Genomic DNA, 22,204 nt, shown 5'->3' with positions numbered 1-22,204 from the left:
CAAGTTAAGTGGGGAGTCCGCTTGGGATTCTCTCCCTCTTCCCTCAACATGCTCAGTCACAGGCTCATTCAAATCTTTTTTAAAAAGAATTCTCCCCCAAAACAAAAAACAAGCCTTGGAAAATAGGTAAAATTACATGAGGTTTTTTTATTCTCAGTACCACAAGAGGGCAGAATAGATTGAGGCTCTGCAAAAAGAAACTGATGGTTCCTCCACGAAGGTTATTACAACCTGCTGTGATAAAAGAGTACAGTTATTAGGGGAAATGCTACCTTCAGTATTTTGACCCACAGTATGAGTTTCAGAACTACCTGGGTTTGCGGTTTTGGTAAAGGGATACGTTGACCAAGTATACCGCAGAGAAGTGTACCCAAAAGGATATTGGGGATTTTTTCCCTACCCTGTTTTTTTGTTAAAGATTTTATTCATTTGAGAGAGAGAATGAGAGAGCACGAGAGGGAAGAGGGTCAGGGGGGGAAGCAGACTCCCCGCTGAGCAGGGAGCCCAGGATCATGACCTGAGCCGGAGGCAGTCGCTTAACCAACTGAGCCACCCAGGCGCCCTTCCCTACCCTGTTTTGTCAGCATGTCTTTACCACCTTAACAGTTGACCTGTCCTGACCTGTCTCTTGTCAGGGTCTTGTTTTGCATCTGGTTTGTTTCCTTTAAGTACATATCCAGGTGATGTATCCTCTGGTTTGCAGATACAGAAGATCTCTGTTCCTTAGCATTTAAAGGCTCCACATCCCTTTTGAATTTGTTAGCACCAATTTAATCTTCCTGCTCTTAATTTGCGCAGCCTCTTGGTAACAACTTTCACGTGGCCAGGAATCTTTGCCTGCAAAAATCAACAGGGCTCGTGCGCCTCTGTGCTAGATGCTCGTGGTTTTGGTCTCTGCCCTCAGATGCGTCTGCAGGTTTTATGGCGTTTAAAACAACTTTAAGTTGCAAAAAACTAAAGTTCGATGCTGGGAGTACTGCTCAAAAGCGTTTGAAACTGGGTACTTGACCGTTTTTATCTCCCGAGTTCTTTATGGCTCCACGTCCTGTGCTTTAGGATTCCTGATGATTACTTAAGTTTTTTGGTTAAAAACCGGGGTTGTGCGGGACAGAGCAGGTCGAACGTGAAGCAGCTAGCGAGAGTGCGGACGCCGGCCGGAAACGCTTTGACCCACGTGGCGCTAGCCCCGCCCGGCCCGCGGCTCGGTTTCCGGGAACGCGGGCTTAGTGACGTCATTACCGAGCGCTGGGCCGGACGGCGGGCGGGCGGAGGCGCCATGCTGAGCCGGCTTCAGGAGCTGCGCAAGGAGGAGGAGACGCTTCTCCGGTTGAAGGCGGCCCTGCACGACCAGCTGAACCGGCTCAAGGTGACCCTGCGTGCACCCCCCCACCCCCGCTGCCCTGCGAACCCTAGGCGTCGGCGGCGTCCACCTGGTGGTTGAGAAGCCCCTGGGAGCGTGTTTGATATTGCGGGCCCACTTCTCTGAGAATCTTGATCCTGCAGGCCTAGGCTGAGGTCCAGCGATCTGTACGTGTGGCAAGGCTACCGCCACACCGCCAACACCCGTAAATGCAGGTGCTCCGCACATCTTGCGCTGAGCAAGTGCGACCTCCCTAAGCCCGGACCAGGCTCTCCCTGTCCCGGACCCCCTCCTCCCCAGCTCCTTCAGTATGTGCTAGCCACCATTTACTAGCTGCTTTTGGCGCTTGAAACAGCTCCAGTATTGTTAAGCCAGAAGAGACGCGTAGATCCGTTGTGCAAAGAAAGCAAGCCAGGGCCTGAGGAAAGAGGTGTCGCAGAGTTCCCAGTAGCTTTAATTCTGGCAGCTGCTATGGACTCCATGGCCTGGACGAGATTTGGTGCACCTGGGCCATTTCCCACACCTGGGCCTAATCCACCCTCTTTAGCCCCAGTGAGATGATCCTGGTAACTCTTCTTCAGGATCTTTAAGCCCAAATGAGATGCGGGTTTTGAAGGCCTTTTGTAAGCTAAAAGCATTGTACAGCTATGACATATCAAAGTAATATTATTTTCCTCAGGACAGTTGTAATGGCCTGCAGTTATTTATGTGTTTGTACCACTAGTACCTGTACAAGTACCCAGCGGGTGTGTAGTGTATGCTGGTGACCAGGACCTCTAAAGCCTCTGTTCCCTTATGCTCCGGGAAACACTTCCACTTTCCGTTCTTCCTGCCTTCACTTTCTTATTACTGGGTAGAAATCTAGAGTCTAGGGAATCGGCCTTCTGTGGAATCAGAAGACACCTGGCTTTTTTAAGGGCACACTTGGCTTTTCTATCCAAATCTGCTGTATCTAGGGGAATGAACCTGTACACCCAGGGAAAGGCCTGGAGGTTTTCTTGGCTCTTTTCCTTAAAAATGTGGGGAAAGATTAAGAGCCCCACCCTTCCCTCTAGAGCTGCACAGAGGTGACACTGTTTTCACGTCTCCTCATGATGCTCGCCTTTGACAGCATGCTCAGCAGATTTTACCCATGTCAGTAGCCCAGTGAAATAGTAAGCAGAGTGTCCTCACCTCTTCTTTTCTAGGTCGAAGAACTAGCCCTCCAATCAATGATTAGTTCTAGGAGAGGGGATGAGATACTCTCTTCTAAACCTGCACCTGAACAGTCACATGATGTAAGTTGAATCAAGTGTGGGCCTAGGGAGAGAATTCAAAGTGCATTCTGCTCTTGTGCTGCTTGGAGGCCAAAAATTTTTGTAAATTACATTATCAAGCCCAGAGGACTCAGGGAATTGCTTGTGAGAGCTTTCTAGTTTAATGAACTGGTTATTTCATATCACTGTTATAGACAGGAAACAGCCCACCTTTCTACCAGCTGGTCACACTTTGATTAATGAGGTACCATTGTATTGCCCGCACCATCCTAGTCATCTGACCTTTCTAGTTACTCCAGTGAACCCAGGGAGAGTCGGAGAGCTTTGCAGGCATTTGTCAAAAACTTCCACCGCCTCATGAATAAGTAAGCCTGGGATTTAAGAGTGTAGCTTCAGCTACAAAGCATAGTGCGAACAAGTGAATTCCAGTCCTCAACATCTCCTCCTGCTAATGTCCGCGAGTAAAATGGTACAATATTCTTCTTTCTAAATATACCATATTTGAGCACTTTTTCTCCCAGATGTGTTTAAGCCATCTAAAACCATTTGAAAGTAGCACATCTAGGCCAGCATAAATCTTCGGCATGAACCATGTTTGTAGATCAGGTAACATTCTGTCAAATCTAGGGCATTTACTCTCCTCCCATTTTGGCAATGGGGAGGTGGGGGTAAGAGGGTCAGGGGAGAAATAGGAAGTGGCCTTACCTCCTGATGATAAATATTGGGCATGAGGATGCAATTGAGATTTGATTTTAAAACCTATTTAAGAATTTGCTGCTTTGAGGCCAGCATCTTTCCTACTAATCCATAATGTCCTTGCCTAAAGCAGATGTTGGTGCATGTAGACAATGAAGCATCAATCAACCAAACTGCACTGGAGTTGAGCACAAGGAGCCATGTGCCCGAAGAGGAGGAGGAGGAGGAGGAGGAAGAAGAATCAGATTCCTGAAGCAGGGTAGGGAAGAGCCCAGCTTAGAGGAATTAAGTTTCTACATCTCAGGAACTTTTGTTTCTTCAAAAAAAATTCTTTCCATAGGCCCTCTGGCCTGCTTTACAAGGAAGAACTTTAGGATGTGTAGTTGTGAAAATGGTTCCATCAAGAACTCAAGTTTCAGAACGCTTTGACAAAAATTAGTGACATACAGAAAAGCAGAGCTGCAGTGTCTTAGCATTGAGCAATATGGGTGGTGCTGTGACTGTATTAGTAATTATGCTCAAAACAAAATTTCCTCTAAAATGCTATTGAGAAAGTCTGGCATTTGCACAAAGGGCAGAGTTTAAATACAAGTCAGCCTTTCCAGTCAACATTGCCTCTTAAGAAAACCAATTAAAGGCTGTCTGCATGCCACTGAGCCATTGTGAGCAGAGCAAGGCCACAGTTTAGGAGAGAAAGATGACAAGTGAGGAGCACAGAGGGCCACTAGAGAACACAAGCTGCCGCCACCTCTCAGTGGAGCAGGTAGGAATACTGTGCTGCGGAGGGCTTTGTAGGGCTGCCATCATAGGTAGGTTGAGATATCACAATGTTTAGTAAAATGTGCTTAGAAACAAAGTACAGATAAAGAGCTGTCATGCAGCTTCCTGGTTTCCAGATAGTAACAGAGAAAAGGATTAGTTCCTCCCCTGGGGCAAAAAATACAGCAGGATGGTTTAAAACCCATTGCTGGACTTAGGAAATGTGCTGTTAAATCACTATGCCTGGGAGATTGGGGTTTTGTAATAATGACAGTTACAGAATAACAGTTATTAAAACTTAGTACTTGTAGTTGAGATTCACTTATGCATACTATCCCTCTTCCAGTGAATATACAGTTAAGTAGTTGCTTAATTTTATAAAATTTGCCCTGCCCAAGCAACAGAAAAGCCAAACAACACAAAGAATCTCCTCAAGCAAAACTTCTTTTGTAACTGTTCCAGAAAAGAACATGAGTATATTTATTAATCAACATTTCATTAAAGTTATTTTGAGCTACTCTTAAAGGAAATAGAAGTTTAAATGAGCATGTTTCTTGGAAAACACCGTGTGAAAACTTTTGCAATGAAAAGCAATCAAGCTATTTTATTTAAAATAGGAACAGGGGTTTTTGAGAGCTAGAAGAGTTGGCTGTGAATTCTGGCTCTACTGCTGACTGGTTGCTTGCCTTCTTAACTCTTGGCAGCTCTCAAGAGTCCTGCGGTCAAAGGTCTGCCTACCTGAGCCAGCACTTTCACAGGTGGTTGTGGTGTGCTAACGAGGTATCATGCGAAAACACAGCTATTGGTGTCTCAGCAAGAGGGAGTCTAAGGAAGGGATTTGACATAGGGACCTCAAAACAGCAAGACTGAGGCAGGTAACCTCATTCTTGGTAAAAATTACCAGGAAAAAAACCTTTTTGACTCTCAAAATGTAACACACTTTTGTATGTAAATAGAGAACGTACAACATCCCTCAAAAGACACTAAACATGAAAGCATTCAAATCCAGTTATTAGACTCTAGGTGACACCTTCCTCCCTAGATGCAGTTTGCACATTTTAACGAGACCTCGGTTTGTATCCTGTCCCTTAGCAAAAGACACAGGGTGCGAGTCTTAAACCCTGGTCTGAATGGATGTTGTTTAGGTTAGACTGTTGGCTTAGAACCGACGTTGGCCTCACAGCAAGAGAAAACGGACTGGCTGAGGCAGCCGTATATATACCAGTGAGCTGTTTTTAAAACCCTGCCTGGATTCCAAGCTCTGGTAGGCTCAGAATGGAACTGCCAACTCAGGAGCTTTACCCAGGTCCTGCTTTTAGTTTGAAAACAAAACAGGCCTTATCTTTTTAAAGACATGTTTATTTTGGTTTTCTCTAAGCTGCGTCTCGAAGAAAATGATGGAAGAGGTGCCACCCAGGCAGCATCACGTGTCCCTCAAGTTCCGAAAGTCACTTGGGCAGAAAAGGCATCTGTGGTCAGTTGGGACATGGCTTTGTCTCCTGTGACTTCAGTGCTACCTCACAGGACAAAGCCAGCACCAGGTCCATTCCTCTCCAGGAAAGTGGAAAAAAGTCACTGGTGAAAGCAGGGAGACAGTTGCTCCAGCATGGGACTGGATGTCCTGGGCGGAGGCTCCCACACCAGTCAGGCTGGCCAAGAGTGGAGTGTTCCTGGGAGCACGCCAGTGACACCCCAACCCCACCTTGCCTACTGCTTTTCCCTGTGTAGAAATGGCAGGAAGAGAGGGGATCTAGTCACAGGGCCACAGGAAAGGTAGCTGGAAGATTCACACATAAGTGGAGAAAAGTGTTGGACAAAGTCCAAAACTTGGAGTCACGGATCCGTTAAAGCCCAGAGCACCGAACTTGGCTTCACTATGGCATTTCTGCTTTCCAGCCTCCTTCCCGTCTCCACCTGTGCCCTCACAAGAAGGCTTGGCTAAATCATTGGACTTTATTGTGTATGTGTACCAGAGACACTGAAAATCCTACCCCAAAAGGAGACATATTTTTCCATCCTTTTAACTTGACAGTATATTTATTAGAATAAGAGATTAGATTTGTTAAACATCTGGATTGAAATGGTTAAAAGGATTTTCATACAATTTTTAGGCACTATACACACTTGTTTACAATAGCATCAGTACTTGGATTTGGGGAAAGAGAAATCTCGTATTTTAATGCCTTGATCCATTTGTAACATTCAAAGTAACCACCATTTTAGAAACACTAATTCAAACTTGAGACATAAACCACTAAATATCCCACATAATATATTTAAAAATAAATATAGAAATACAACCAGAAGTCTACAAATCATCACAGTAGACAGACTGGTGAAGCCCCAGCTATCATGGCAGTGAAGGGCTCTGGCTAGATTTTGATAGAGATTGCTTCATTCTACACCAAAAGCAAAAATATAATAAAATGATACATACTTTCTGATGTTCTTTATCATAGCAGCAAAGCATGCTTCACATGCACTGCCTGTGAAGGATCTTACAAGGCCCCTTCCTGCTCAAACAGAAGGTACGCCTGGCAAGAATGCAGTACCACCAAGTGTCAGAGAATCCCGAAAATACAGGCAGCTAGCCAGTCACGGTGAGGGAAGAGCAGTGCAATTTTCAGTAAGAATGACTACCCACGGTCACCAAAGTTTCACTGTAATTCAACGTTGTGCGTGTGCTGATCGACATACACAAAAATAGCCCCAAGCACAAAGCCAATCCACTTAGGGAGAGAACAGGAAGAATAGAGACAGTAATATTAAAAATGACACAAGTAGAATTTTGGCACATGCTGTGTTCTTCATCCTTTGTCATAGGTGAGATGCACGTCTGAACACACAGGTGTGGGCAAGAGGCCCGGAAGCGACATGGCACACCACTGGGCAGGGGACTCACTCTTCGCCGCTTCCCACGTCCTTAGACACCGGCTGCGTGGGTCGGTGTGCTGGGCTGGTTAAGGCCAATGGTGGAGCAGAGCCAACCTGCAAAATCCACTTCCTCCCCATCTGATCTCTTGATAAAGGCATGAACCTATGTGCAAGGAAACAGAGTAAGTGGTGGTCAAAAACCCAAAGGAAAGGTTGAGAGTCCTGGGTCTAGAGCTTCTCTTGGAAGGAACTCCCAGACCCTGTCCTGGGCCAGCAGCTGCCGCAAGAGCCTGCACTGCTCATCTCATAGGCTGTGAGGCCACAGCTCCCATGCACCACCCAGAGCCTGCGCTCCTCCCCTGGGGCCTGGGCACAGGAGCTCTGCCCTCCCCTCGGCCCTTACACTGCCCGGCGGAGACGGGGGGCCGCTGTTCGGGATCCTACAGCCCCTGGGGCGGCGGGAGCACAGCGGCCGAGGCGGAGCAGGGAATGGGCTCGGAGTACTGGGCAGGTAGACTGAGGGAGGACAAATGAATAAACAGGACGTGTACAAATTGGAAATCAGTGGACTTACCATGAGTTGCTTCAGATCTGCTCTCTCTGCTGGGTTTTTTATTAAGCTGAAAGAAAAAGATAAGGTGAGAGAGCTTGCCTGGCGCTGGTTTCCCCTCAAATTGCTTGCACTTATGTGCCTGCCCCCCCCCCCCCCGCAGGTTCTGAGGAGTGCCTGAGCCTTCTCCGCCTTCTGTTCTGGCAGAGCGGCACGCCCGCAGGTTAACAAATGCCTGCGGAATTAAACGAAGACCAAAAGGCACCATGCCAAGCCCTGCAGAGCAGGTGCCGAAAGCTGCAGCTTCATCCACTGCCGTCGTCTGACCAGTCCCCGAAGTCGTGGCACTCTGGAAGTGCAGGGGAAAGGGCAGAGCTCTGCTCCCCAAGACTGGGCGGAGAGGCTGACAAAAGCAGCGTACTCTTGCAGAGGGCAAGGAGGGGACTTACCACTTATTCACAAAATCTTGAAATTCCAGACTGAATACTCCACTGGGCAGTTTTGGAGGAGGCTGCAAATACATGTCAAGACCTAAGAAAGGCGTGGCTTCCTTCTCCACCCATATTCCCCACAAACTGCCCCCCCCCCTCAGACCTCGGCGCGGTGCTGCCCTTACACAGCCACGGGGAGGCAGGCCTGGGGGGCCAGGTGGGACCTCTGGTCTCACGACGCACACTTAGAACTACGGCCCAGGTTGTCTTCTGCCACTCTCTTGTCTAGTGACTAAACAAATCACTGTTTCTCGGTGAATCTTAGTTTATTGTTCTCTGAGCTGCGGAGGGCCTCATGACACTCCCAACTGTAAACCTTGCGGTGTGGCGTGGACACATACCCAGCAATTACTAGCGGCCGCAGCTAGGGGGCTATGCAGACCCCCACCTGTGCACGTCACAGAAGCTACCTAAATAGTAATAAAATGTGTAGCCCTTTTCTGAGACCTGAAGAAGTGGAGCAAGGTTAATAATAAAACAGTGGCTGACAGAAGACTGAGTCTGGAAGGAAATGTTCCCTGCACCCTCACTCAAGGAATGCGGCCGTGCGCAGGCATTGGTGCAAGGACACGGGCACCAGCTCTGTTTTCCCAGGGTATGCAGTGGAGGTCATGCAGGGTCACACGGGACAGGGCCCTGGGGCACCTGGCTCATGCGCTCCACCCCCGCGCAACCTGTGCTGGGTCTGAGTGCAGCTTCCTCATGAGCACACTCCCAGACTGTGCCCGGGATGGCACTGCCTTGATGTGCAACCCAGACCAACAGGCGATCTGAGACTGAAAATTAAGACACTGACACCACCTAAAAGTCCTGCCTCACCCTCTCGCCTGGAAGGCCTTACCAGAACAGCAGGTCAGTGAGCCTGATCTGAGTCAGGAACTAAAACCCAGCTCTCAGGGCACCCTGCAGACTGTTGCTGCTGCTGAGGGGGAAAAGGAACGCTCAAGGGAGAGACGGACAGTTTGGCTTCCCGAGGCCAGGCTGGTCCTGAGCAGGATGAGGGGCAAAGCCAGGGCTGTGAGGCACCCACACCTGCTGCCATACAGCCCAGTGGCCTGGAAGGTGTGGGTGGTAAAGAAAGAGCACTGGGTGGGAAGCACCTGAGCTTTTCTTCCTGGTGCCTGAGCTTCCTCACCTGTACGAAGAGGATAATGAAGCCAGCTGGCCCCCCAGAAGCAAGCAGGGCACACCAGGAGACTGGCAGCGGCTTATTTAGCCCAGGCCATCTCCTGTCTTAATGTGGCCCCCCCAGCTCAGGTCCCAGCAGTAGAGGGTGGCCTTCTTAACCACCACAGACGCAAGCCATTCTGCCTCGTTGAGTCCTTAAACAGCTGAGATCACATCCTTCTGTTGCATGTCCCATGGTGCTTAGCATTAAGCTGGACAGTAAGGAGAGGTCAATTAACCTCCCTGGCCAGTGATGCTGGGGTGAAACAGGATTTTCCCTGTTGAGTTTGTAAGGGACAAGGGGACCCTTTTGAGGTCTGGTTTTAGAGCACAGTACGAAGTATGAAAAGTCATTCCTCTTGTCTCTTAAATAAGAGCACAGGGCTATGCCTTTTACTGTGTACCCCAGCGGCCTCCCCAGCCTCACAGAGCTGGTTCTCACGCACTACCCAGGCTGCCCCTGAGCCGGGCGTGCTGGCCCTGCCACCTAACATCCCGTCCCGAAGCCCTGCTCCTCTAGCCCTGCCCCACCCTCTGCACCACCGCTTCCCACCCCCTCTAACCGGGGTTGGAGGACTGCTGGTCGGTCTCTTGCGTCCTCGATCCTCTTTTAATTTAAACACAAATAATGTGTGTTCTTTGCATTAAAGTCAGCCAGCAGCAATAAGCCAAAAGAAACTTCCATCACCCCGAATCAGTTTCATACTACTTTCCAGACTTTATATGCACATACATGCATAGAATTTTTTTCATATTTTTTAAAGACTTGATCACCGTATACATAGTACTTTGTAGTGTTTTTCACACAATCTACAGTGAATATTTTCCATACTATTTCTACACTGTCATTTTTTTTACATCTACTGGTTTTTAATGGCACTTACCAGAGAAGACCCTATCCTACAGGTATGTATGTGTGTGTCTCGCCTCCCATGTGAAGCTAACAGTCTTCACGACTAGGGACTTCTGTTTTTCCATCTGTGGACTGCACCTCATCCCTACCATCACCCTGCAGTGCGCATGCAGCCCACAGTAAGCACCCAAGAAATGCCTGGTGAATGAAGCAGTAAGAATGGAATGGGCACACTCGAGGCTCCTGACAATGAGAAAGGGAGAGAAACTCAGAGCTACCCAAAGATGTTCGCTGGGGAAGGGACACCTGTAACCTCTAAACCAGCCACTCCATTCCAAGAGCATGATGCCATACAAGAATCCCCTTGGGGCCCAAAAAGCCTCACTGTGCAAACAACTCACAAGTATCCCAATCAAATAAACTGTTCTCTTAATAGAAGCAAATACCAAAGTCAAAGAAGCCATGCAGTACTTACCTCGTTGACTATGTAATCCAACAACTCAAAAATTGCCATGGGAGGTCGGCTGTCCATTCCATAAGCTACAGATTTTATAACAAGAAAAAAGAAAACACTTCTCAAAAAAACAGGAAGTTATTTGCCACTGTGAGGCTAGGGATTGGAGTAAGGGTCCTGGGGACCAGAACAGGGTCGTAGATGATAAGCAGAGACACAAGAGCCACAGATAAAGCTGAACACAGGGGGGTCCAGCAAAGGCCACACAGTTGGCCAGCCAGGGTAGGAGGCTGGGCTCTACCACCTCCAAGGTTTGCGATCTCAGGCAAATCCACTGACTGCTAAGCTTAGTACTGAATTTGCTACAGTGGAGATGGATAATCATCATGTCTGCCCTTCTTCCCTTCCTTACATTGAGACAGGAGTAAATAAGGTAATAACTAAGTAACTCAAGGATTCAGTTTTAATTCTCCCTGAACTTGGGTTTCTTCTTTTATCCTCCAGAGTCCCAGGGCAGCCTCAGGGGCCACAGCCGCAGCCCCTCCAGTGACCCACCACCATCAGCTATCCCTGCCCTCCTCTTGTTTCTCCCTTCATACATTCCCTCTCTCCTGAGAGCCTCCCAGGGGCAGACACCAGGTCCTCATGGTCACACAAGCCCCAGCAGGAAGTACATCAGAAGACGGTGGCTGGGCCTGGATCTTCCAAGCACCAGGTTTACTTCTCAGTATGCGTGATCCGAAAGGCAGGCCACGCTGCGCAGCGCTCAGCACCTAGGACTCAAGACTTGGCCGTTTACGGTGTGCAGTCTTGACAAGTCAGGCACTTTGTGCCTCAGTCTCCTCGTATCTAAATAGAGATTATTATAATAGTGCTCACACACGATCGCTATTAAAATTAGATAATACTTGGCAGATCCATGGAGACACAAAGTAGATTAGCGGTTGCCAGGGGGTGGGAGGAGATGGGAGTGATTGCTCATGGAGGTGAGGTTTCTGTTAGGGTGATGGACATGTTCTGGAAGTACACGGTGGTGATGGTCGCACAACACATAAGAATATACTAAAATCCACTGAAATGTACACTTTAAAATGTGCATCTTATGCTGTGTAAATTTTATCTCAAAAAAAAATCTACCTAAAAGATGTCATGATTTTTTAAAATTCAGATAGTGCATATAAAGTACTAAATGCTGTGTCAGGAACAGAGCCAGCACTCTGAACAAAGGGTGAGAAGATGTTGGTAGTAACAGTAATGTTAACACCCACCCGGAGACCCCTGCTCTGCTTCCCGCCCTGGCCCCAGCCTGGCATCCACAGACAGGCAGTCAGTCTTGGGAGAATGTTCAGAGAATCAGCCCTCCAGAAACCCAAAAAAGAGTAAGGTCCCCACCCCCCTGCTCCCAGTCCAAGCGGGGGCCACACCAGGCCACTCACAGCTGAGGGGCCTTCCAGGGGTCCTTGGTCTGGGTGGCGTCTCAGCCGCATCTCCCTCCACTTGGCACCCAAACATCAGCTCCAGCTCCTTGGCATCTGGAGGAGGGATGGGATACCTCCCAACCGCCATCTCAACCAGAGAGAGCCCCATGCTCCAGATGTCCGACTGCACCGAGTAATGAGTCCCCTGGAGTCTTTCTGGCTGCAGGAGACACAGACAGTTCTGATCACCTGTGAGCTAATCCAGGCCCATTCAGCAGAGGGAGAGGCCCATCCCCATGGAGGCTCAAAGGGAGGCCTCAAGAATCCCTGCCCCTTTGAGGCTTGTTTGCACTGCAGGGAGTGGGCTGCCCTGCTTGGTCTTGGCCCTGGCCCTGGAGCTGCTGATGGATTTTACCTTCTTTAGGACCTCCACTAACTGCTTTAATTTGGTTTCTGACCTGTCTCCAACTACTGTGTTCACCAAATCCTGGATGACTCCTGGGGCTCTGACCCACGCCTCCTCACTGCCCTCAACTAACAGCCTCCGGCCCACCTGACCCCAGCTGCCGCTTCAGCTGGGGCTCCAGCTTCACACCCCCAGCTTTGCCCAGCCTCATCACTGCCTTGCACGTGCAGAGTAGCTGGTTCAAAGCCCAGCCTGCGAGGCTCATCTTGTCACCTGGGTCTGAAACGTGCGGCTTCTGGAACATGGGTCACGAATGAGGTGTGCAGTGGATAGAAAGAACACTGATCTTTACAGTCAGGAAAGTTGAGCTCTAAGACCAGCTCCACCACGGACTCACTGACTGTCCTTGGACAACATGGAACAGCAGAAAAGGCAAAGGATCTGGGGTCAGGAGATCATGTTCAAGTCCCAATTCTGCAACTTGTAAACCACATGATCCTGAGCCTCAGTTTCCTCATCTATAAAGTGAAGCTGATGAAGGTGGTGGTGACGACAATACAGACATCACAAAATACCCGCTTCTCCTTACAGGGGTTACTGAGAAGGTCAAACCAAATGCAAATATATGTTAGATGTTGCAAAATGCTACTCAATATGGGTTGTTACTGGCAGGAAGAGTCAGGGAAAAAGTACATAGTGCTACACAAAGCACTATTTTTATCCAGCGTTAACTGAAATGGCACAGGTATTTCAAGAACTCTACAAAAAAAAAAAAAATCATTCTGACCATTGTACATTTTTTTGGACATCATTAATATCTCCCATAGGATTTTTCACTAACTCAAACACTGGACTATTTTGGAACTGACCATATAACCACAAAAACCCAAACCACTAACCCTGGATCAATGGGTCCCAGGGCCTGTTAAGTGATTTTGAACTTTGCAGTTGGCAGGTGAGTGGCCCAGAATGCCAGCTACTCAACTCTTAGACACTTAGGGAAGAAGCTGAAGGGCCCACTGGTTTCATGTTTCTGAAAGACCGTGTGTCACTGGAGTGGAGGGCGTGGAAATGTGGGTCAGCACTGGGCCAGTCATGCTGAGAGTGGCTGTCACGGTGGGGACCGGAAGCAGCTGCCGAATCGGACCCAAGAGGCAAGTGAGGGCGTGCTGAGCAAAGGGGACTAACTGGCCAGGAGACCTGGCTTTCAATCCAGGCTCTGCATCTGGCTTTCCTCAACTCTAAAAATGGGAGCGATGATCTGCATTTCACGGGGCAACCACGTAGAACAAATGAGATCACTCAAGGATTTGGACGAGAACGCGGAAAACACCCTATGTGCTGGGATGCCCCAGCCTCTGTGCCTCCCCCACGGATTGATCCGTGCCTGCACTCACTGCCACCTCCATGGAGATCCCCACTCACCCTAATGCCCCTCTACACCAGCACTCACCCAGAGTCACGTTTCCCCCTTTCTGAATCCTTCTCTGCAGCACCCAAGCCATTTACCACCCATTCAGTCAACCAAACATTAACCTGCTCACCAAGCACTCCCCAAGCACCTACCACATGCCAGGCCCCAAGCCAGCCCCTAGGGACAACTAAGATCCCCCCCTGCCCCATGGTCCTATCGCTGCCCCTGCGGAGCTCATGGCATGGGGGGAAGAAGAGAACATGCTGATGCTGCCACCTCCTGGGGGAGGGGCAGTGACGCCTCCTCCCTCAATTCCTTCTCCTCCAAGCCCATCACCCAGCACACAGGTTCTGGCTCCACAGGAAAAGCCACCCACTTCACCCCTATCCCCAGCCAGGCCAGATGCTCAAGAAATGGAATCCACTGCTCATACCGACATGTAGGACCGTGTGCCCACGAAGGAGTTGGCCATGGAGTCAATGAGCTGCCCACTGACCCCAAAGTCACAGAGCTTGATCTCCCCACGGGAGTTCACGAGGATGTTGGAAGGCTTGACATCTGCAGGGGAGAGAATACAGAAAAGGAGGGAGTTGACACAGGTGGACTGGGGAGCGGAAGGGTCAACGCTCTCCAGACAGACCAGCCCTGACCATGAGTCCCAAGACCCGCAGCCATCACATAGCCAGCCCTTGGCTTGCAAACACTGGACACCAGGGTCCCTTATTCCCCCTTATTCAGGGTTCAAGAAAGAATTGTCAGGAGAGGAAATGGCAACCTGTTGTAAAAGCAGGGCAGGAAGTCAGTGGATTCCCACTCTGAGAATCCAGACTTGAACACATGACCCACAGGAGGTAATCAGTTATCACGAATAATCGGAATTTCAAACTTCGTTGCTTCATCACCCTTATGAGTATCTATGGTTGGATCATAAGGCAGGGGGAAAAACACAACTAATAAGACCTGCATGCTTGCTGAGGCTACAGGCTAAAGACTACAGAGAGACGGGGGGGGCAGGAATTTCGATTCTGGACCTTGATACCAAGCACAGAGCATTGTGGGCTTTCTGAATATGCGTGGCAGAGGCTGGGAGCTGCCTTATGATTTTTCGAAAGTCATTTCCCAAATAGCCTCCACAGGTGCAACCAGCTGTCAGTCCAGAAGAGCCCCTCGTGTCTCTGCCGGGGCCAGGCAAGGCAGTACCCCCAGAACCAGCCCCAACCCCTCCCCTGCACTCGGACCCCCCCCACTTCCCACCCAGCTGCCCCCCTCATTACTAGTTCACCTGTCCTTCCCTTTGCAGAGGGAGGTGAACTTCCAAATGTTTTCTTCCCCCGTTTCCCCTGTAAAGTGGACAGAGCAGGGTCACTCATTTACAGGTGGGGAAATGAGGCTGGGACTTGGTAAAAGTCCCCAGGCCAGGGATCTGTGCGCAGACATCAGCAATGAGACTCACTGAATAAGCAGGCCATACCCAGGGGCAAAGCATAAACTGGACAGGTAGTCTTTGAGAGAAGTAAGAAAGACACTATTATAGAATATCTGGAGAATTAGAGGAAAAAAACCAGATCCCCATAAGTCAAAACTACTAGAACCACTATTCCCATTTTATTATTTTTCCCTTCAGTACTCTCAGATGAATGCATTTGCAGGCCCACCTCGGAGATCTGGCTGGTTCGGTTCCAGACCACCGCAATAAAGTGAGTATCATAAGAAAGAGAGTCAAATGAATCTTGGGGGGTTTCTGGTACATAAAAAAGTTATGTTGGGACACCTGGGTGGCTCAGTTGGTTAAGGAGCTGACTTCAGCTCAAGTCATGATCTCAGGGTCCTGGGATCAAGCCCCAATCGGGGGGAATCCACGCTCAGGAGGGAGTCTGCCTCTCCCGCTCCTGCTCCCCACCCCTCCACTCATGCTCGCTCACTCTCTGTCAAATAAGTATTTTTTTTTAAAGTTATGTTTACACTAGACAGTAGTCTAGTAAGTATACAGCAGCATTATGCCAAAAAAAATGTACATAACTGAATTTAAAAATACTTTATTGCTAAAAAATGCTAACCATGGTTAACCTGAGCTTTCGGCAAGGCATAATCACTGATCACAGATCACCATAACAAATATAATAATGAAAAAGTTTCAAAAATTCAAGAACTGGGGGGGGTGCCTGGGTGGCTCAGATGGTTGAGTGTCTGCTTCGGCTCAGTTCATGATCCCAGGGTCCTGGGATCGAGTCCCGCATTGGGCTCCCTGCTCCTTGGGGAGCCTGCTTCTGCCTCTGCCTCTGCCTCTCTCTCTCTGTCTCTCATGGATAAATAAATAAAATCTTTAAAAAAAAAATTCAAGAATTACCAAAATGTGACCCAGAGACATGAAGTGAGCAAATGCTGTTGGAAAAATGGTACAGACTTGCTCAACACGGGACTGATGCAAACCGTCGATTTGTATATTAAAAAAAAAAAATGCAGTATCTGCAAAGCACAATGATATATTCTTGCCTGTATTTATCCTTAAACAGATTCTAACGAGTCTATGTAAGTATCTTTCCAAGGGTAAAGTAAAAAAAGCAAACAAACAAAAAAAATACCCTCTTGTATCCCACTAAGTCCTTCCCTTACCCCTCCCACCTCCCCCCTCGTTCCAGAGGCTGGGTCAAGTCGTAAGCACAGTGCTCAGCCAGCTCAAGCCTCTCTGCACCCACCAGCAGCTCCACCAGGGCGGGGCTGCCAGCTGCAGGCCTGGGCCTCACCACTGTCAGCCCGGAGCCTCCAAAATCCTTGTGAAGGAACGGCTCTGAACTCACCGTGTACACACACGAGCACTCAGAGCCACTGGGGTGATCTTTCCAAGACCCAGCCCTCATCATGGCACAGGACACAAGACCTTTCCCAACCCCTTGGCCCCCTCCCTGTGTCTCCTACATACAGACTTCTAGAATGCCAGCATCAGAAGTCACCTTAGAGGGAATCCGGTTCCTCCCCTTCAGTCTAAGGCCCAGAACGGTCTAGGAACTTGTCCCAGGGCACACAGCAAAAACTGGGTGCAGCTGGAACCAGAAGTCAGACCTTCTCCAATACCTAGGCCTGTCCTCTCCCCGCCCACCCCCCTGCCACATGACCCAACTTTGCTCCCCTCAGCCACTTCCTGTCATGCAGCCTCCTGTGCAATCACTTCAAACACACGGGGAGATCGGCAACTTCAGGACGTCAGGGACTGACTTGTCTTCGGTCTCTTCCCCACACCTAGAATTAGGACAGGCCCCGACAAACACTTGCCGCCGAGGAGCGACTGGTCCCCATCCACATAGGGTCGTGGCCCTCAAACAGAGGACAGACGCCTGACCCCAGAGGTTAGTGTTCAGGATGCAGCAGGGGCCGCTAAGCAACAGGCCAGAGCTCGGAGAGCACACACCAGACCCTCCAACACTTGCCACCGAATACCCCGGCCCTTCACCCCTGTGCCTGGACCACCAAGCCGAGGCCTCCCTCACCTCCCAAATGGGCCCTCGGCAGGTTAGGCCCTGTTCTTAAGCAAAAGGGCAGCCTGGCTAAAGAGACTTGTATTCAAATCCCTGCCCTGCCGCCTGTTCCACCTGCAGCCTGGAGCCAGCCCCTCTGAGGCCCTAGCGCCGGCCCACCAGTCAGTGACAGTCAGTGAGGCGGTGGTGACCGTCACAGCGCTTGTAACCTCGCCCGATGGTGGCCAGGGCCGACCTGGTGCGCGGTGGGCATTTACACAGCACATGGCACACCCCGTTACAGGGCCAACAGATTCTTTCACAAGCCGCCCTCCACGATGAGCAGTTCACAGCACCAGACCCCTGCTTCCTCCCTCCCCAACAGAGAGCAGCCCCCACCTCCACCCGGGTTTTCTTTTTCTTTTTTCTTGTTTTTTAAGATTTTATTTATTTATTTGAGAGAGAGAGAGCACAAGCAGGGGGAGCAGCAGAGGGGGGAGGGAGAAGCAGGCTCCCCGCAGAGCAGGGAGCCCGATGCGGGGCTCGATCCCAGGACCCTGGGACCACGACCCGAGCCGAAGGCAGACGCTTAACCATCTGAGCCACCCAGGTGCCCCCCACCTGCTTTTCCTCCCTCTGTGGGCTCAGAGGCGTCTCTCCAGGCTGCTGCTCAGGCATGGCCACATGGCCTCTGTCACTGCTTGGATCTGATTCCTATTCCCATGGCAAGCAAGCCTCTTTTTCTCGAAATTTATGTAACACCACTTTCCTCCACCCCTGGCTCTCAGCTCTGGCCTCCCCCATCGCCAGAGAACACTACTGCCTGGGAAGCTGCAGAGACCACAGGGGATGGGTCCAAGGAGCAGAGGGAAACCCTGAGGAGTCTTCCCTGCCTGAACCACAGCCTGGGATCCACCCACACCGCACAGGGCCCCCTCGGTGACCTGGAAGGGCAGACAAGAAGCTGCTTGCAGACCTGGGCCTCTAAATCACTCAACTCCAGAGCGAGCGGCTGAGCCACCAGGCTGGGGCATGCTTCCCCCTGGCGGACCCAGCCCAATCAGGCTCTTCTCGGGGGGGGGGGGGGGGGGGGGGGGGGGGGCAGAAGTATGCGTCACACAAGTCCGGAGAGGCTGCTTCCTCTGCCTGTCGGCATCCCACCTTTGTTCTCTACAATCGCCGCCCTCCCTCCTCTGTCCCGTGCTCACCGTCTCCCCTCCTCCTCGGGCGGGACAGGCCCTGCCTCTCGGCCTGCCTTTCCCAGCCTGCCACTGCTCCGGCCTTAGCCCTCCAGCTTCCTGCTGTGACCCAGCCCCATGGGGGCCACCTCGCCCAGTTCAGGCCCACCCCTCTAACCATGCTTGCCCCTGCCCGTGAACCGTGCGCCTTTCCCACTCACCCTCACCTCAACTTCCAGGTGCGAGTTCTTCTGTGCCCCTACCCACTTGGGAACCTGCCCTGCTCCTAAAGCCCTGGGACATTTGTTTAAGCAGGTTTCCTCCCACAGCTTTCCCAGCGGCAACCTCAACCACTGTTCAAATCACAGGCCCAGGCCCCCTCTACCTCCCAAGGCCTTCTCTGGGCCTTGGGTTCCCTTTCTCTCCCTGCAAGATCAAGAGAGTGAGGCTGGGAAGAGCCCCAGGACGTGGTGGGCTAGGCTGCACTCTAAAGGAAGCATCCAGCATCCACGAGGCCCCCAGGCTGACAAGCTTCCCCTGGAAACCTGAGAGGTGAATGTTTGGAGCCCTGATCCTACTCAGCCCCTGCAACAATGAGTAAGCCCTCCTTCTTCAAAAACAAACAAGGAGGTTTTATGAAAAAACTAAGTGGATGAACATTTTCTTCACTATTTTCTGCCCCAGAAATAACCACTGTGTAAAACCTTCTGATTCTTCCCCCAAGAGCACATTATTTTAACTTAATTTCTGCGCATTCTCCACTCCTGGGAAACAAAGGGTTTGGATTAAATAATTCAGTGGGTCGTTTGTTTATTCTATAAACACTTACAAGTGAGCTGCGAGTAAAAACGACCCAGTTCCCACCCGTGTCCTCAAGGCCATCACCACTAGGGGAGACAGAACCTGAAGAGTAACAAGGAAATGTGCATGTGGGTATGATGGTAAGGGCAAAGGGAGAGCGATGCTCAGGGCACTGTGGACTGATAACTCTGAATTCTTCCAACCAGCCAGGCTCAATGCCAGCCTGACTAGTGGGCAAGGTCTTCGCAGGCAGATGAAGCAAGGTGAGTGTCAGCCCCCTCAAAAGTACTATATTCAAGCAACCTCATTCTGTTTGGCAGAGAAGAATATTACCAGAAGTTGCATTCCCTATGGGGGCGCAAGATGGAAGTAGATGGGGCGTGGAGGAACAGAGGGCAGAGGAGAGAATGGGGAGCACAGGAGAAACAGGAGGAAAAGAAAAGAAATGAAGGCCCCCGAGAAGCAAGGTGAGTGACACCTGGAAGCCAGACTCTGGCTCATCTGTGACAAAGGCTGAATCCAAAAGTGAGACAACTTTGGATAAGTGAGTCAAAGGTTAAAGAAACAAAGGCAAATGAGATTTTTTAAATGGTGACTTTAGGCCTCAAATGACCTCTTCTTAGCAACCCTGGTAGATCCCTATTAACCCTTCTCTAAAGGTGAATAAAAGGGAAAGGTGGCCGTCCCTGGTATGTCAAATAATGGTCTCCACAGAGCCACCTCCAGTTACTTATCCATGACCTCAGGGAGCCAATTAAATAGCAAAGATAATTAACATTCAGAGAAAATCCCAAGCCCTTCAGTTAGCCATGAACTGTAACCTCCTGCTCTCACCCAGCCTTCCCCAAGAGCACAGCTTTCCCCCCTCGCTGGCTCCCCCAGCGAAGGAGAATGGATGCAGCTGCAAGGCGAGGGTGGGGGATGGCGCAGGCAAGCCCACCGGCCTGGGAAGACACCACAACAGCCCTGGTTCAACGAGGACCTCCTATGCCAGGCCTTTTAAATACACAGGCCTCTTTAATCCTCACAACAATGGTGAGAAGCAAGCACCATACACCCCCGTGTACAGATGAGAAACAGTGAGGCCCAGAGTCAGGGAGACGTCTGTCAAGATTACACACGGAGCTAATGGCAGAGGCAACAGCAGTACTCAGGCTCTTGATTATTCAGAGCCTAGATGACAGGGCAAATGGTGAACTGTACTCCAAAGTTTCAGAAAAGCGATTATTCAGTTGCAGGTGACGGTGGTCAGAAGGTACAAACTTCCAGTTATTAGATAAAATATTCCTGGGATGTAACATACAACACGGTGACTATAGTTAACAATACTGGATTGTACGTATTTGAAAGTTGCTAAGAGAGTACATCTGTTTGTTTGTTTGTTTGTTTGTTTGTTTTTTAAGAACCCTCTCCACCCAACCTAGGGCTCAAACTCACAAACCCAAGATCAAGACTTCCATGATCTACTGATCAAGCCACACAGGTGCCCCTGCAAGGACATCTTAAAAGTTCTCATCACAAGAAAAATAAATGTAGTCACATGGCGATGAATATTAGCTAAGCTTTATTGTGGTGATCATTTCCCAACAGATACATCCGTCAAATCAGCATGCCGTATGCCTGAAACTAACAGAATGTTTTATACGTCAATCATATCTCAATTTTTTTTTAAAGTTGTGGTTGGGGAAGAGGGTCACTCACACTACAGACATAACAAGCTTTATCTGGGAACAGGATCTGACTTGGGATAAACAAATCCTTTAAGTCCAGTTGTGAGAGAAAAGGTTTCTCTGCTCCAGGTGAGTGAGTGCTTCCTTCTCAGCTCCAGAGCACTGTCCCACCTGCAGATATTTGCTGACAGGGGACCAGAGGCTGCTTCCTACCTCCTTCTGCATAACAGAGTTCAACCAGGGAACTTTCGGAGCCTGCATAACAAACAGCTACTTTTCTCTCTCCACTTCTTACAACCAAGGCCACCAAGTGCAATTTAATTTTTTTCTCCCCTCTCAAGATTCATTAGTTTTGAAATGCTTTCATTTTCTACCTTTGTGCACCCCTTTCGGCAAATTCAATTTTCATCTAGACCCAAAAGGCACTCAAATGCTTACAATTAAACGAGACACTATTGGGAGCACTCAGAGTTCATTTTTCTTTTTCAGAATTTGGTTTTCATTAGTACATGCCATTCTAAGAAATGGTCAACATTTTTAAAACAGGATGTAACAAAAGCCACAGCAAAAGGTACAGGGGTTACACTCAAGGGGGGGGGGACAGCAAAACGGAAAGAAAAAGGGGCAGTCATGGGAAAAGCTCATGGGTCCTGGCTCTTGGGTCTGTCATTTTCAATGACCCCCTAATAATATTTGACAGAGCAGCCCCATTTTACAGACACAGAAATCAGGAATTAAGGAAATAGATGTCCCTCGCCAAAGATCACAAAGTAAGTTTTCCATTAAAAGAAACCGCCTCCGGGCGCCTGGGTGGCTCAGCAGGTTAAGCGCTCAGTAGGTTAAGCATCTGCCTTCCACTCAAGTCATGATCCTGGAGTCCCAGAATTGAGCCTCACATCAGGTTCCTGGCTCCTTGCTCCTTGCTCAGGCTCCAGCAGCAGGGAGCCTGCTTCTCCCTCTGCCTCTGCTGCTCCCCTTGCTTGTGTGCACGTGCTTTCTCTCTCTCAAATAAATAAATACATAAAATCTTAAAAAAAAAAGAAAAAGAAAAGAAAAAGGAAGGGAGAAAGAGAGAAAAAGGGAGAGAGAGAGAGAAAGAGAGAGAGAGAAAGAAAGAAAAGGAAAGGAAAGGAAAAGAAAAGAAAAAAGGCCTGGGTGGCTCAGTTGGTTGGGCGACTGCCTTCGGCTCGGGTCACGATCCTGGAGTCCCAGGATCAAGTCCCGCATTGGGCTCCCTGCTCAGCAGGGAGTCTGCTTCTCCCTCTGATCCTCCCCCCTCTCATGTGCTCTCTCTCTCTCATTCTCTCTCTCAAATAAAATAAATAAAATCTTTAAAAAAAAAAAGAAAAAAGAAAAGAAAGATGAAACTGCCTTCAAGCACACATTTCCCTTTACAGGCTGCAGG

General features: G+C 49.6%; 2 protein-coding genes across 8 annotated transcripts in view; one reads left to right on the top strand and one right to left on the bottom strand.

Moving 5' to 3' along the window:
• Positions 1-1,251: 1,251 nt before the first annotated feature.
• Positions 1,252-20,671, top strand: SNAPC5 (small nuclear RNA activating complex polypeptide 5). 7 transcript variants are annotated; one of them, XR_015768574.1, is made up of 5 exons: positions 1,252-1,366; positions 2,548-2,637; positions 3,446-3,571; positions 6,895-7,127; positions 15,323-15,381. XR_015768574.1 is itself a non-coding variant. In XM_028099942.1 (4 exons), the coding sequence occupies exons 1-3, from the start codon at positions 1,277-1,279 to the stop codon at positions 3,563-3,565; spliced, it is 300 nt and encodes a 99-aa protein (XP_027955743.1). In that variant the 5' UTR covers positions 1,252-1,276; the 3' UTR covers positions 3,566-3,571; positions 6,895-7,506. The 7 variants fall into 7 exon arrangements, 5 of the variants coding, with proteins under 5 accessions (XP_027955743.1, XP_027955745.1, XP_027955744.1 ...); XR_003608593.2 differs by lacking the exon at positions 15,323-15,381 and adding an exon at positions 7,659-9,691; XM_028099942.1 differs by lacking the exon at positions 15,323-15,381 and having other exon boundaries at positions 6,895-7,506.
• Positions 6,090-22,204, bottom strand: part of MAP2K1 (mitogen-activated protein kinase kinase 1) — an 80,500-nt gene continuing 64,385 nt past the window's right edge. The window contains exons 6-11 of the mRNA XM_028099941.2: positions 14,132-14,256; positions 11,897-12,098; positions 10,482-10,546; positions 7,945-8,006; positions 7,520-7,565; positions 6,090-7,108 (exon numbers count right to left, since the gene is read on the bottom strand). Coding sequence (XP_027955742.1) covers positions 6,995-7,108; positions 7,520-7,565; positions 7,945-8,006; positions 10,482-10,546; positions 11,897-12,098; positions 14,132-14,256 — 614 coding nt within the window. The 3' untranslated portion in view covers positions 6,090-6,994. The remainder of the gene's footprint in view (positions 7,109-7,519; positions 7,566-7,944; positions 8,007-10,481; positions 10,547-11,896; positions 12,099-14,131; positions 14,257-22,204) is intronic.

The sequence above is a fragment of the Eumetopias jubatus genome, unplaced genomic scaffold (assembly GCF_037043125.1).
Source record: "Eumetopias jubatus isolate StellerSeaLion01/CBP00866 unplaced genomic scaffold, mEumJub1_p1.0 scaffold_7, whole genome shotgun sequence".
Lineage (NCBI taxonomy): Eukaryota > Metazoa > Chordata > Mammalia > Carnivora > Otariidae > Eumetopias > Eumetopias jubatus.
The sequence above is the reverse complement of the archived record's forward strand: the minus strand, read 5'-3'. Positions and strand labels throughout refer to the sequence as shown.